Below are 16,404 nucleotides of genomic sequence, written 5' to 3'. Positions count from 1 at the left end.
AATGAACGTTCACTTAGTTACTATAGAGGTATTGTTACATTGTAGGACCGTAAATACAAAAGATACAGCAAAACTTCATTCAGCAAAATTGTGGATAAGAACTAGTGCTACAATGGTCCCATATGTCACTTTTGCTCGGCTGAGACGTCAAATTTTGCTCGGCTGAGACGGTACTGTCAAATGAATTAAAATTGAGTCAAAATGATCGAATCATCCCTGACGTTTCCTTCAAACTACTAAACTATAATACTGTAAAATTCCCTAAAACAATTTTTGCTGTTGCTGATACATCGAAGAGATATTTTCTGCTGAAAGAAAATGCAATTTTATCTTCAATTATTACTTGATGCTGAAGGCCACCAAGGCTGATGGATGATATTCACATTTATCTTGAAACATTTACTAGGAGCCCGAATGTCATGATAATTATGTGCCTTCCGGGACAGAATTATGGCTAATTCAATCACCAACAAGAAACGAACGAAGATCTGAACCTCACGAACGGTTTCCGTAGCGCATCTGCTCACTGTTTTAATGAGCCAAGCTGAAGGCGATAGATACTTATGAACACACCCATGCCAGAAATGCAATCTGTATTAGTCCTTGCTCTAATAATCTGACATAAAGGGATACTTCATCGAGTAAAACATGTTATCAAAATATTACAATATAATGTTAACATAGGCCTATACGCCACCCTTTCGTACAACCCTTAGGGCTGTATAACTTGTAGTTTATTATCAAACCCGAACCCGACCGAATCCGATAACAGGTATTGAAATTTAACCCTTTAACGGGTAAGATCGTCTGTAGATGGCTTTTGCGTTTGGAGCTCCAGAGCCACATACGAAATTTGTCTTGAAGTAACAATACGAAAAATATGTTCAGAACAGATTTTCTGATATTTTAATATTAATATCACAACATTCTGCCCATGCGTTCAAAAATTATCATCTTTCGAAAACAAGAATTCAGAAAAACTCCGAAAAAATTATGATGCGAATATTCCCTTCTTTACTTTTGAAGAAAGAGGATATCACGAAAAAAATCTTCGACCTCAAAATTTTTCTATGAGTAAAGCTTATACAATTTTGGAAAAAGGTTTATGTCCTGGTCTCAAAATATGTGTTGTTGAAGGGGGGCAAGAACAAAAATAACATAATCCTTCAATAAATAAACAAAAAAGAAGAAACCAGCGTTTGTTTATCCATATTATTGAAAATTTAATACAAAAATTTTGTACAGTACTTAAATTTCAGTTCAAACGTAACCAAACTTTGAAATTTTTCAGCCAAAGCACATAAAGTAAGCATCCTGGTAGAGATAAACCAGTTTGATAATAGTGGAGTGCCACAGGATCACCTTAGGGAGCCACAAACATATAACTTCATTTGAATTTTGTTTTGAACTTACGTATTACTATTCATGTTTGAAACCGCTTGTTTCTTCGTCAACCTTTTAGTCATGAATATCAGGTCATTTCTCAGCTGATGCTTGTTCTCTAACAATAACGTGTTTACCTTTGTATATGCAAACCGTTTCGAAAATTTCGAGTTTCGAACAGTTCAGTGACGTGCTTTCTGCATGCATCTAATGCATGGTAAAAACTGTATTTTTGAGTTTTACATTCCCAACATCCAAAATTTGGGTATGTACTTGGACACTACGTGTGAATACTCAATGGCATAACAAGTTTCATGCCTGACGCCATTATAAATCGCACCGTAGAAATCACTCGACGTGGAGAAGCGCTGTGTGAACAAAGTACGTCTTACCTGTCCAAGAGTCTGCTGGAAAAAGAGGCCGATACGCGAGCAATGTTGCCAATGATAATCGCGCACTATGACAGTTTCACATGACAGCGTTGCCAACACTTTCGTCGTTAAGGGGGAAGTAGAGTGACTATATATAGAGTCCTGCATGCACCTCACATACATGTATCTCACACTACGGAATAAAACTACCAATTTGGAGCCCTGAAAGGACCGATATCTGATATTCCGGAGTATCTAATTTGTCATATTTCTATTTTTATCTTATCTATACCTATGACCGGAGAAAATAATCCCACTGTAATTCGGAATATCTCCGTCAAAAGTGGTACCAAATTTCACTCATATATTGTTTGATTGATTTTTGCCTCTAACTAATTCGGTTAAGAGTTGAATTAAAATGGAACGAAATTTAAAGCAAATGGAGTCAAAAGTCTGATTGCAAGCACCTCAATTGTTGTCGTCGGGAACTTAAGGGTCAAGCAAAATAGTCGCCTGTGACTTGCAGCAGGAACCACAAAGCTTAGTTGGCGAAAGAAAGTTGATCAAGATAACTGCTTTAACTTTGCACATATTGGATAATTTAAAGATGTAAACTTGTTGAACTGTAAAAAATCTGCTTATCACTAAAGAATGCAACATAATAATAAAACACTTTTTTTTGCCCCTTCACATTTCGAAAATTTTTGAAGGGGGGGCGACATAAACTTTTTTTCAAATTTGTATAAGCCTAATTTACATGATTTATTTCAATTTTGCGATATATTTGAACTGAAAAATATTTGGGTAGAGCGTTAGGCATGAGAGATGAAAAAGAGAAATTGGAATATTTCATACCTGGCGGTCCTCCAGATAAATATTTCTTCATGAAAATCAACACTACACTCTAGATTCTTTTGACTGTACTTTCATGATAAAATAGTCATTTGCTTAAAAGCATCGTTTTTACGATATTGCCCGTTATAGGGTTAAAATTTTTTCGGATTTCGGTTTTATAGACCATATCCAGGCCATCCTTTTTAAAAGGCGTAGCAGCGTGCCAGGTCGTCTAGTAATTTTCTCTTTTTGAGATACCATTTTTTTAATTGCGAAATGTGATGCATTGCTCAGTGCAGTGTCCTATTTTACTTGCAGTGAAACGAATAGTTTTGGCAAAGACGAATAACAAATATTCATTTCTTTCTTTCTTTAAGAATGCATCTCAATAACAAACCATATAATAGGACTCTAATAAAAATATATAATGTTTGGACTTACCAGAATGTCTTCTTTGAGAGGGGAATTGATAGGCATCCGAATGGTGTACTGATAGAGTTCATTACCGTTGCGCACAGTTTTCGCTTTTCGCCAAAGTGGCGTCAATTTAGTGAAAGTATCACTAGGTAGTTTCGCACAATACTTGTTGATCATTTGTATCGCATTAGATAAACCAACTGCAGCGCCGCTAGCACGATCAAATCCACCTGCTTTTAGAGGTCTGTATAATTCAAGGCAGTGATTAAAACCATCCGCGTACTGTTGATGAACTTCTAATGGTTCAGCATTTTCGCACTTCTGCAGTAATAGCTAGGAAAGAGAAATTATAGACAACGGTTTTGTTTTAATCATTTTAAATACCTTTTCTATCTCCATGTAAATAGCAACTTTTTCTATCATTTCGTTTGTACAGTTTTCCATTAATTGATAACTATTATTCACAGATTGATTGAGCAGTTCACTTTCTGTCGATCTTAAGTAGTTTTCACGGCATTCAATAGTTGTGTTTTCCGTATAACTAGCATTATCGTTAGTATTATCATTATCTTTATCATTATCATTATCGTTATCATTATCATGATCATTATCGTCATCATTATCATAATCATAATCATCATCATTATCATTGTCGTTATCATTATCATCATCATCATCATCATCACTATTGATAAAACTAGTATTCGCACATATATAACGATGAGTCCGCAAACTTAAATCGAACTGGTTAGCTATGATTGGTTGGTTTGCTCGCGGTGTAACAAACATTATATGGTAAGCAGATACTGCCCTAGCTCTCCCTTTACAATGCACATACGATCGATAGCTAATCGGTTCATTCCAACGAACAACGACGTTACATTTCGGTAAATCAATTCCTTCCTCTAACATCGATGTTCCTATTAGAAGATTGCACTGGTGCATCCGAAAGCGCTTCAAAACTTCCTCTTGTTTTCGGTGTTCGAGATCAGCTTCCTTAGGCTCAGTAATAGGATCTGCGCTTTTGTCTATTGTATATTGCACATTGATGTAGTTGAGCTGTGGGTCTGACCGAACGCTTTCATAAAACAAGGTGTATAGAATACGGGCAGTCAACTCTGAATGACAAAATACCAATGCACACAAAGCGTCAGGGTCGGTTTGATTGTGAATATTTGACCTATTGGATCGGTTCACATAACCTAACTTTTTCCGCTGACCACGAAACTGACGCATTCCGTGTTTACTTGGAGATTTTGAGGGGTTTCCTTGTCCATGCATAGAACCCTGCTCGACCAGTTGTACCTGATCTATGAATTGTTTTACTGATATTTTTAAATTCTCTATTCTCTCCGAGATGTTTTTAATTGTTTTAGTTGTTTTGTTAACAAGTTCTCTCAAATTTTGAACATCTACGGATTGTATCTCCTCTAGTTCTGATTTACAACTCTCATCAGCGCAACGGTTTTCTACTTTGATGTCGGGAGTGCTTGTACTATTTTTATCTCGCTGGGATTGGGGCCTAAAGAAACGAAATATTTCCAAAATTCGGTGAACTTTCGGAGTAGAGAATATTTCGATTTTTTCTTTTTCTGTTTTATACTGTTTAAACATTAAATAGCAGTATGCTCTCATTTGCGCGAAAAAAGAAGATAGAACGCAAAACAACATATAATGGCGCTCATATGGTGTTTTGACTTTTAGTTTTTCAAGTTGGCCACTTAGTATCAAAGCTGCTCTATCAGCACACCACGGGCCCATTTCTTCCAAGACTTGTAGAAATTCATAGAGAATTCTTAACGGCTCTATTTTAGGATCTGGAATATTTTTAAGCTCATCCGCGAAATCCGCGTAAATCTCATCCGGGGCGTAGCGGTGGTCTTCCATAAAACAAATCATAGTTAGAGCCGCTTCCTTAAGATATATAGTAAGCTCAGTTTCCTGAGCAGGTGCACATTGAAGAATAATTTCTTTAGGTTTTGTGCAATATCTAGAAAAAAAAGAACGATGCTGTAAGAACACATTGTAGGGAAAAATTGTAAACAGGAAAGTCGGCGAGGAAAGCGATAATTAAGCAAAACAAAACTACTCTAGAAATCTACTCATGTTATTGTAAGCTCACCTTAATACGGTTACAATATCACTAGCCGTTTCCGCTTTCGACATGAGACATTTTTCTAATTGCTCTAATTCCGCGCTAAGCCTGTCAGGAATACAGCCCGCATTATGCAGAGGACCAGCTAATCCTAAAATTTTTGGTTTCAATTTGCAGTTGGTGTAATATTCATTAATCAGTTCCAAAATTTCCTCGTCCCCATAAATCTTGTGACACTCGTCAAACACAAGCAAATTTACTTCTTCCAAGTCCAAATATCCACAAATAATTGCATCCAAACACTGACGGGCATTCGTTATTATAATTTGACTATCTTTCAGCACTTGTTCCCAATCCAGATCTCCATCTTGTGCATCTACGTAGACCACTTTTAGATCCGTCAGATTACGTATCAAATTGTAAACCGAATCATTATCAGCAATATAAATAGTTCGTTTTCGATCACTATTTGTCCGCCTTAACTGGTGTCCTAGCTCGTGAATGAGTTTCAATGCTATGAACTCTTTGGAAGAGTTGTGGGCTAGACAAAGTATTAAATTTTTCTCTTTAGCAGAAGCAAGCAGTTCCACCTGATAATCACGGGGCGTAAGTGTTGTGGTATGAATATTGTCCGTCCAGTAGTAAGCCATATCTTTGTCGGAATCCTCATGGCCTGTCGGTACTTAAAAGCTGCAATATCCAGCGCATTACAATCGAGATAAGAAAACTGTTAAACTTTGAACAATGGTGAAACAGTTGTCATTCAACTTTTAGATTTCACAGGCACCTTCCATGCCTTAAATAACAATAATTATTCTTTTCACGAAAATGTATGCATTATGTTCTGATAGACAAAAAAGACACACAGAATACTTTTCATGAACAGTTTGAACATAAAAACTAATTTTAAAATCTAAAGGTTTAAGATGCCTGCTTCAAGCGTAAAGTGTTCTTTGCAGTTTACACGAAGGTATTTCAGTTATTTCGATTGCTCGTATCGTATTAAAAAAATACAAAAGTTTACCTGAATGTACCTAAACTTGATTGTTTACCAAATCACAATGGATAGACGATGTTCCTGATATCTGCCGGCACTAAAGACGATTCACGGGATGAGCTAACCTCGCTTTTTTGACAATGGCGGGTTGTTTGTTTACATGCATGGACTCAAGGGGTTTCCAAAAGCTATGATTACTACCAGAGAGCCAAGCTGCCATAAATACCAACCCATTGGCAGGCAACCATGTTTTCGCCGCCAACATCTCGTATGTGCGAAAATGGGATAGCATGTCAGCACTGCGTTTCACTCAACTGCCAGCAGTCTGATTTGGGCCCGCTGTCAAATTTTGAGCCCCAGGACATGCTGTCGCTGACGTTTACTGCAGCTCAAGGGGTTTCCAGCAAGGCGTATCAGCGCATAGTAACCAGTGATTACTTTTGTAATCATTTATGAATTAATTAGGTAATCAAAGGTAATCAGTATAGTAATCAATGATATTCTTAAGTAATCATTGGTAATCATGATTAATTTTTAGTAATCACAAGAGATTGATTACTGGTAATCAGCGGTAATCAGTAAAGTAATCAAAAGTAACTTTTTTCAAAGGTGCGTAGTAATCATTGCTGTTGGAAACCCCTTGCTGCCGCTCGATATAGAGATGTCGATGGGGTGATAAATACAGATATTTCTGGATTTAGTTTTCAAAAGGTCGCATAAAGCTGGAATCACACTGACCGTCAGTGAACATCAGTTACTATATATATAGTTCGGCGGATACAAAAATCGGGACCCAACTAAACGTCAAAAGCGGAGCCAAACGTTTTTCAAAATTCGAATTGTGGCAGTAATGTTAATAAACAAACTTTAGTTTCATAGAACTAGTCATTTTCAACACCCGCTAGCGATTATTTTCCGTAAAAACCTGCACATTTTTCCAAAATTTCAAATTTAATTTCAAAAATCAGGCATGCCAATTCGCCTGGTTTTCTATCCGCCGAACTACAGCAAAGTTTCGTTAATTGGTGGTTCGTTAATTGGGCGGTTCGTTAATTGGGCGTTCGCTAATTGGGCTATGTGACAACTTGAATGTCAAAATTGTATGGAATTTTCGAGTTTAGAATTTTCTAACAACTGTCAGTCGGCCCAATTAGCGAATCAGCTGGAGTGCAGTCGTGGCCCAATGAACGAATTCAGGCTGTATATATATAGTAACTATAACATCACAAACTACAGCCTGAATTCGTTAATTGGGCCACGACTGCACTCCAGCTGATTCGCTAATTGGGCCGACTGACAGTTGTTAGAAAATTCTAAACTCAAAAATTCCATACAATTTTGACATTCAAGTTGTCACATAGCCCAATTAGCGAACGCCCAATTAACGAACCACCAATTAACGAAACTTTGCTGTATACAGACAACACGCGAACGATTTTTCCAGGTACCAGAAGGGACGTGAGAAAGTCACTCATGGTCCCTTCACTAGTACTCATTAATCTCACTATTTAGTTCATCAACAGGTCATTATAGCAACGCGAAACAAACATTTTTGGTAACCATATGAAACAACAACATTCCCTTGCCAACACAAAGCTATGGGCAATAGCAACGGAAATTACTGTTATTTTTGTTAGAACTTAGAACTTGGCGATACAATGGATTTGGTGCCAATCTTCTTTGGAGATCTTCAAAAAATTATTGGCGGCGGATCCCAAATTACGGCAACGAGCTTTAGTAAAGACATGTCCAATGGTAGGTCCGAAGCAGTTAACATAAAACGGAAGCCATTGAATCGGTAGGACCGGATTCTTGACGAAATCAACAATCCATCGGTCAGAATACTTCGCACCTTCGTTCGTATTGTTACGATTTCGAATGCGACTAGCGGTGTTCCAACGGGTGCTCATCGCAGTCTCTCAATAATCCGTTCGCAAGCCGGCGCCAATATTATCGTTTTTTCAGTTTCATCAAGCTCTTCATCTGTTTCTCAAGTACCTCGTACTTCCAGAGCAGATCTATCGAACCGTATTTTCGAAAGTCTTCTTACGACAAGGATGCGTACAGTTCTGAGCACTCTTTGTGCCACCAGACTGCCAGGTAGATTACCGTCGATTGAGCGTTTTCCCAGGTATCGGTTTCTTCTGAGCTTGTGTCGCGGCGTCGAGGATCAAGCCAGTGATAAAATTGTATTCAACCTCCAGAAGAAGTTCTTCGCGTGATTCGATGTTTTGTGAGATTACGGCCGCATAGCGTTTCCAATCGATAGTGCGTGTGAGGTAATATGCAAGCTTAATTGAATTCATGGGTGAATAACCATCAGTAGTTTATATAAGGATTTGCAGATGATCACTACCACTAATGCTAATGATGTCGAGCAAAGAGATATATTCAATACACTTGCACGTGCTGGAGGGCTAGGTATACGCGTCGCTTCCCCAGTATTTAATAATGCCATATCGAAGTTGTCAATCAAGTTATTAATCAGGGAATATCAGTTGTCATATAGCGACACCCATTGACTTAACTGGAACAAGCCTTTGGCAGTAGTCCTAATGTCTAGCCCATCGTATTATTCCAGGCTCATTTCAGTGGCACACCGATTACTACTACCCGACATGTTATCACCAGCAAGTAGTCGCAAGTATACTAAAAATTTATCCGAAAAGAATTCCCCAATGGCGTAATTTGTCGCAAAGTTTCTTTTCTTCAAGCGCCCAAAACTTAGATGATGCGTTTTCATGTTGTATGTCTTCTTCTTCTTCAGCAGCATAGAGCCGGGGTGGCTCGTGCTGTTTCAAGCACTCGTCTCCATTCAACTCGGTCTTGGGCCACTCGTCGCCAATTTCCTAGTCGTCTCAGAAGTCGCAAATCGCTCTCGACCTGGTCGAGCCATCGTGCACGTTGGGCCCCCCTGTTCCTGGTGCCGGTGGGGTTGTTGAAGAGGACTATTTTCGTCGCACAGTCGTCCGGCATCCTTACGACGTGTCCGGCCCACCGTAGCCTGCTAACTTTCGCTAGATGTACGATGGGAGTCTCCCCAAGCAGTGCCTGTAGCTCGTGATTCATACGCCTCCGCCACTCTCCGCTTTCAGTTTGTACTCCGCCAAATATCGTCCGCAGCACTTTCCGCTCAAACACGGCAAGGGCGCGTATGTCCTCCGTAAGCAGCGTCACGGCTTCAAGTCCATAAAGAACTACCGGTCTAATAATGGTTTTGTACATTGTTAGCTTCGTGCGGCGGCGTATGCTTCCTGATCGTAGCGTTTTACGAAGGGCAAAGTAGGCCCGATTTCCCGCTTGGATGCGCCGCTGGATTTCCTTACTAGTGTTGTTGTCCGCGGTCACCAGCGATCCCAAATACACGAACTCTTCTACCACTTCTAGTTCGTCGCCGTCAACGGTTACCGTCCGTGGGAGGCGCACATTTGTTTCCTTTGAGCCTCTTCCTTTCATGTATTTGGTCTTCGACGCATTTATTTTTAGCCCAATTCTCCTAGACTCCGCTTTCAGTCTGGCGTAGATTGCCTCCGCCGTCGCAAAGTTCTTGGCAATGATATCGAAGTCATCTGCAAAGCCTAGAAGTTGGCTACTCTTGGTAAAAATCGTGCCTCTCGTTTCGATGCCCGCTCGTCGGATCACCCCCTCAAGAGCGATGTTGAACAGCATGCAGGATAGACCGTCACCTTGTCTCAACCCTCGTCGCGTCTCGAAGGGACTCGAGAGTGTCCCAGAGATGCGTACAAAACACATCACTCGATCCAATGTAGCTCTGATCAGTCGCGTCAGTTTGTCCGGAAAACCGTATTCGTGCATTATCTGCCATAGCTTGTCTCGATCGACTGTATCGTATGCTGCTTTGAAATCAATAAAGATGTGATGCGTGGGCACGTTGTACTCCCGACATTTCTGCAAGATCTGTCGGATAGTAAAAATTTGGTCCGTAGTTGCGCGAGCCCCCATGAAACCCGCCTGATAATTCCCTACGAAACCTTGTGCTATCGGTGACAGCCGGCGTAACAGGATCTGGGAGAGTACCTTGTAGGCGGCATTTATCAGCGTAATACCGCGATAGTTGCAGCAGTCTAGCCGATCCCCCTTTTTGTAGATGGGACAAACCACTCCTTCCATCCATTCCTCCGGTAGCTTTTCCTCCTCCCAAATCCTCGAAATAACCCAGTGTAGAGCCTTTGCTAGCGTTTCTCCGCCATGTTTATAAAGCTCTGCCGGTAGGCGGTCCTTCCCAGCGGCTTTATTGGTCTTCAGCAACCTGATTTCTCGTTTGACTTCTTGGAGATCAGGTGCTAGGACATCACTATCTTCCATGGGCACTCCTAGGTTAATTTCCGTTCCGCCTCCTTCTGCGACTTCGCCATTGAGGTGTTCTTCGAAGAACTGCTTCCACCTGTCGACCACCTCGCGCTCGTTTGTAATTAGATTCCCTCCCTCGTCCCTACACATGTCAGGTTTCGGTGTGTAGCCCTTCCGAGTTTGGTTTACCTTCTCATAAAACTTGCGCGTGTCATTAGCTCGGAATAGTTGCTCCAATTCTTCACGATCCCTGTCCTCCTTTTGGCGCTTTTTTCTCCTCAGGATCGTGGTCAACTTGTTCCTAGCTCGTCGGTACTTGGCCAGGTTCTCTCTAGTGGCAATACTTAGATAATTTTTCCAAGCATTTTTTTTCTCCTCCACCACTTGTTGGCATTCCCCATCAAACCAATCATTTTGTGTACTCCGAGGCTCAATACCTAGTGCCGCGGTAGCGGCCTCCCCGATGGCCGAGCGTATTCTGCCCCAACCGTCTTCGAGGTTTGAAGCACCTAACTCCTCGGAAGAAGGCAGTGCCTCATTCAGTACTCGTGCGTAGTTCTCGGCAGCTTGTGGGTTATCTAGCTGCCTGATGTTCAGCCGAGGAGGGCGGCTTTGACGTGTCCGGTATACGGTGGACAGCTTTGAGCGCACATGTACTGCTACTAGGTAATGGTCCGAATCGATATCCGCACCCCGACGGGAGCGTACGTTCGTGATGTTAGAGAAGAACCGGCCCTCTATGAGAACGTGGTCAATTTGGTTCATTGTACGTTGGTCAGGTGATCTCCAGGTGGCTTTGTGGATATCCTTGCGCGGGAAAAAGGTGCTTTGGATCACCAGGCCTCGGGAAGCTGCGAAGTTTATACATCGTTGGCCGTTATCGTTTGTGTCGGTGTGCAGGCTATGGGGTCCTACCACCGGTCTATACATTTCTTCCCTACCGACCTGGGCGTTCATATCCCCGATGACGATCTTGATGTCCCGTGACGAGCAGCTGTCGTACGTTGCCTCCAGCCTCGCGTAGAACGCTTCTTTCTCATCGTCGGGTCTACCTTCGTGCGGGCAGTGCACGTTAATGATGCTATAATTGAAGAAACGACCCTTTATCCTCAATACACACATTCTCTCGTTGATCGCCTTCCAATCTATCACGCGATCCTGCATTCCGCCCAGCACTACAAAGCCCGTTCCCAGTTCGTTGGTAGCGCCACCGCTCTGGTAAAACTGGGCCTTTCCGCCACGTATCTTCCATACCTTCTCTCCTTTGCGACAGATTTCCTGCAGAGCTACGATGCCGAGTTTGCGGGGTTCCAGCTGTTCAATCAGCACCCGCTCGCAACCTGCGAAATTTAGCGATCTGCAGTTCCAAGTCCCGAGTCTCCATTCGTCGTCCTTATTCCGTCGCCTAGGTCGATGCCGAATATTCCGCTCCGAATATGCTTGAATGTTGTTAGTTTGTGTTGTTTAGGTGTGTAGCCGTACTGGGGCAACACTACCGAGTCTCGTGATGGGGCTGCCATCTTATAGTGCCGAGACACACTACCTCCTTCCCGGTTAGTATACGACCTTAGTTTCCACCGGGGTTGGTTACCCGATCTCCGCTAAGGTTGCTCGTATTCCGGCTGGTACCACGAGGAGGTCGGGATCGGAGTTGCTAGATAAGAGGCTAACGACCACTATGGGGTCTATATTCCGCATTATCCGGCCGTTTACCAACGTTTAACTGGAACAAGCCTTTGGCAGTAGTCCTAATGTCTAGCCCATCGTATTATTCCAGGCTCATTTCAGTGGCACACCGATTACTACTACCCGACATGTTATCACCAGCAAGTAGTCGCAAGTATACTAAAAATTTATCCGAAAAGAATTCCCCAATGGCGTAATTTGTCGCAAAGTTTCTTTTCTTCAAGCGCCCAAAACTTAGATGATGCGTTTTCATGTTGTATGTATGTATGCATGTATGTATGGGAACTACTACCTATCTTAGCAGAACAACTGTTCATAGCAATGGGCATATCTTAACAAGGGGAATCGTACAAACATAACGATTGGTCACGTTTGCCAGCTCCTGTATGAAGGGCCAAAAGGGAATCGGTCGGCAAGCAACATCACTTGCCCAGATAACACAAAATCGTAATAGAAAGTTTACATTAAATCGTTTTCATGTCAATTTCACATTGGAATTGTATAATGATTAGAGTATGTCAAATCGAAGTGAACAATAAGTTGTTTTGCAGTCGTGCGTGTCTTCATATACAATTCATGACTGTGAATTATAAAGCAGTATAGATAATTGCAATATTTGATTATATCTTAATCATATATTCAGGAGTATTTAGTTGCGTGTTATAAAAACTACGCAAAATAGAATTACAAATAGTTGTCAAAATTTTCGCACGTATATCGCCTCCACTTTGGTACATATATGTTCTTATATGGCGTGAAATATAACTTTTTCGTTCAGATATGATTTCGTATACCTCAATTGCAATCGAGATATACAAACCAAATGGTTTACTGGGACGTTCCGGACGCGTGTGAATGCGCACATTAAAAATGCAAGCGACCATCACTGACGTTCCGTTACAATACGTTGCCGATGATGTTCGCTGATGGTCCGTGTGATTCCAGCTTTATTCGCAATATTCAACAGTTTCCATTTTGAAAATTTCGATGATATTATCAATTTCCCACCCTTTCGTACGCGATGAATTATAACCGTCGCGGGCGAAACCGTCGCCAGAATCGTCGCGGGGGCAAATATCGTTTATTTTGTCAAGTAAATCAATAGCTTACGTGCAAGACAAATATAATATATACTTATAACTTACATAAAGCCAAGCAGATTCTTTCTGCGGCGATTTCAAGCTGTCAAAAAAGTGAGCAGCGCGTTTTGTTACCAAAGAAACGGGCAATAGTCGAGGGTAGCCCAGCAGAGGTGATAAACAAATTTTAACCAGAAAACCTCTCTTGACTAACCTTGGTCGGAATGTCATCAAAGACGTCAAAGAAATGTGTCTTGTTTTCTCACCTTAATATTATTTTCATTGGGTGCAACGTACACAAAAGTTAACGTATAAGTTTTCTTGGGGAATCTAAATAAATAATTAGCTATAGAGCTACATCAGTCTCAGTGTCAGTCTTCAGTCTGTAACTACGGTTTACTGTTGGTCGGAAGTGCGATTATAGCGGAAAATTATAAGTATACCGATAAAAATACGGCATATATTATTTTCCTAAAAGCACACAAATATCGTCAGTATGAATAAGCATTGTTCCCTCAAAGAAAACCTTACAAAATTCGGCCAACAGCATCTTTTGCAATACTGGAACGAACTCAATGAAAAAGAAAGGTGCCTTCTTATGAAAGATATTGAAGAACTTAACTTGGATGAAGTGAACGAGTTTTTCGAACGTGCAACGTCGTCACTAGAAGATGGGAGTGCCAAACTAGACGATAAAATGAAACCGATTCCTGATGACAATTTTTTATCTGTTATCGAAGAAGATAAAAAACAGCTCGAATTTTATAATCAAGAAGGGCTTAGACAAATAGCTTGTGGAACAGTCGGTGTGCTACTGATGGCGGGTGGTCAGGGTACACGATTGGGATTTGCACATCCGAAAGGAATGTACAATGTAGGATTGCCTTCGAATAAATCATTGTTTCGAATTCAAGCTGAAAGGATTTTAAAACTTCAAAACCTAGCACGCGAATCTTCCAACAAAAATGGCCATATAATATGGTATATTATGACGAGCGAGCACACCATGGAACCAACTAAAAAATACTTTGAGCAAAACAACTATTTTGGATTGCAAGCAAACAACATTTTAATGTTTGAACAGGGCAGTCTTCCTTGTTATGATTTCAATGGCAAAATCCTGCTTGATGAAAAACATCGCATAGCAAAAGCACCTGACGGCAATGGAGGGCTCTACCGCGCATTGCGTGATAGTGGCATCCTTGATGATATGGAGCGACGTGGGGTACTCTATTTACATGCTCATAGCGTTGATAATATACTGATAAAGGTTGCCGATCCCGTCTTCATTGGTTACTGTGTAACACAAAAAGCAGATTGCGCAGCTAAAGTGGTGGAAAAATCTCATTCTAATGAAGCTGTTGGCGTAGTTTGCCAAGTGGATGGTAAATATCAGGTTGTTGAGTATAGCGAAATTACACAAAAAACTGCCGAGCTTAGGAAACCCGACGGCAGATTAGTTTTCAGTGCAGGTAATATTTGCAACCATTTTTTTACTTCTACATTTCTTAGAAAAATTGGTTCTAGTTTTGAGCGAAAGTTAAAGTTGCATGTAGCAAAGAAGAAGATTCCTTTTATAGATCATACTGGTTCTCGGTGCTGTCCTGACATTCCAAATGGTATAAAGATAGAGAAATTTGTATTCGATGTATTTGAGTTTGCAGAGAATTTCGTTACGTTTGAAGTATCTCGAGATGAAGAATTCAGCGCATTGAAAAATATGGATAGTGCAGGAAAAGATTGTGCATCTACAGCGCGAACTGACATTTATAGGTTGCATAAAAAGTATTTGCAAGCTGCGGGCGGTATCGTGGAAGGTTTGGAGTGTGAAATTTCGCCTTTGTTGTCCTATGCAGGAGAAGGTCTCCAAGAAATTGCACGCGATAAAAAATTCGTTAGTCCAGTCCACTTAATATCAGACAAGGAAAATGATATAAATGACTAAAGCAGGGTCTCAACAGATCAGCTTCTGAAAAAAGACATTGATCGCAATATATTTTTAAAACAATCTATTCCATCGAATTAATGATGAGTTAAAACATTTAGATAAAATGTCCAGTGAAATTAGTTGACATATAGAGCCTTAGGAGAGAATAATACTGCCTATCTTTTCTGTTACTATGCAATAATGAAATAGACACCAGACTAAATCGAAAGTTGAATACCATGTGGCTTGACTGGTTTTAAAGAATGTCGTAACAAAGCGCGTAGCGCAGCTCATTTCCCGTCAGCCTTGAATATCGTCGCGTCACTTGTAACATCTAAAAGATCTGTATCGTGAAACGAAATAAAGATTTTTCATATTTTTTAACTATGTATTATATTTATGACTATGAATAAAAATATCTAAAAACTCGATTTGTTGTTTCTATTATTTACAGTGCAAGATTACAACATGTAATTAATATACCTATTTTTTCGAATTTTCGAACTAATTTCAAACAACATCACGACATACGATGCTAACTCATTAGAGTAAAACAGAGATTGCTTCAACGTCATTCATTTCGTCGTCGTAAACATTGTAGTACAGGGTGTCTACTACCTGGAAACCAGTGGTCCTCAGGGATTTTTATTTATTCTGGAATTCTCAGAGAATATCTACTAGTGTCATGGAGTTTTGAAAGGTTATCGCAGTGTTTGCGTTTGCTCAAATCCATCGCAGTTTGGTTGCGCTCCACCTTAATTCGCTCCAAAGCCTTGGTTAGTCCATCTGCAATTTGCTTATCGGTGCTAATGTAATTTAGCTCAACGATCCCCTGATCAACGGCATCTCGTATATAATGATGACGAATGTCGATATGTTTTGTTCGCGGGGTATATCCACCGTTTTTAGCAATAGCAATAGTACTCTGATTATCGCAACGTAGCTCTATAGATTGATTTGGGCCAAAATCTGCAATCAGTCCGCGCCACCAAGCAGCTTCCTGAACGGTAGCGGAAAGCGCCATGTACTCCACCTCACAACTTGACAAAGCTACGGTTGCTTGTCGCTTACAGCACCAGGATACGGCACCCCCTTGTTGCATGAAGATGTAACCGCCAGGCTTGGCATACACTTTGCGCTTTGATTTTTTCTTCCTCCATAGCGATCACCACTTTAATCTAATCAATAAATGCGCTACGCGTTTACTGGGCCGAGAACCTAAAATGGTTTTTCGATATGTCGCGAAACTCGGAAAGGAAAAACAAACACGTTTTCAGACAGAACAGACAGAAAATCTACTAGCG

General features: G+C 40.8%; 2 protein-coding genes across 2 annotated transcripts in view; one reads left to right on the top strand and one right to left on the bottom strand.

Moving 5' to 3' along the window:
• Positions 1-3,633, bottom strand: part of LOC128732793 (endoribonuclease Dcr-1) — a 50,819-nt gene extending 47,186 nt beyond the window's left edge. The window contains exons 1-2 of the mRNA XM_053826169.1: positions 3,390-3,633; positions 3,030-3,338 (exon numbers count right to left, since the gene is read on the bottom strand). Coding sequence (XP_053682144.1) covers positions 3,030-3,338; positions 3,390-3,449 — 369 coding nt within the window. The 5' untranslated portion in view covers positions 3,450-3,633. The remainder of the gene's footprint in view (positions 1-3,029; positions 3,339-3,389) is intronic.
• A 9,901-nt stretch (positions 3,634-13,534) lies between these two features.
• On the top strand, positions 13,535-15,524 carry LOC128732663 (UDP-N-acetylhexosamine pyrophosphorylase-like protein 1). The gene has a single exon (XM_053825955.1). It carries the CDS (start codon positions 13,670-13,672, stop codon positions 15,116-15,118), a length of 1,449 nt encoding a protein of 482 aa, XP_053681930.1. The 5' UTR covers positions 13,535-13,669; the 3' UTR covers positions 15,119-15,524.
• The last annotated feature ends 880 nt before the right edge of the window (positions 15,525-16,404 follow it).

The sequence above is a fragment of the Sabethes cyaneus genome, chromosome 1 (genome assembly GCF_943734655.1).
Source record: "Sabethes cyaneus chromosome 1, idSabCyanKW18_F2, whole genome shotgun sequence".
NCBI classification, from domain to species: domain Eukaryota; kingdom Metazoa; phylum Arthropoda; class Insecta; order Diptera; family Culicidae; genus Sabethes; species Sabethes cyaneus.
This window is presented reverse-complemented; position numbering and strand designations above follow the sequence as displayed.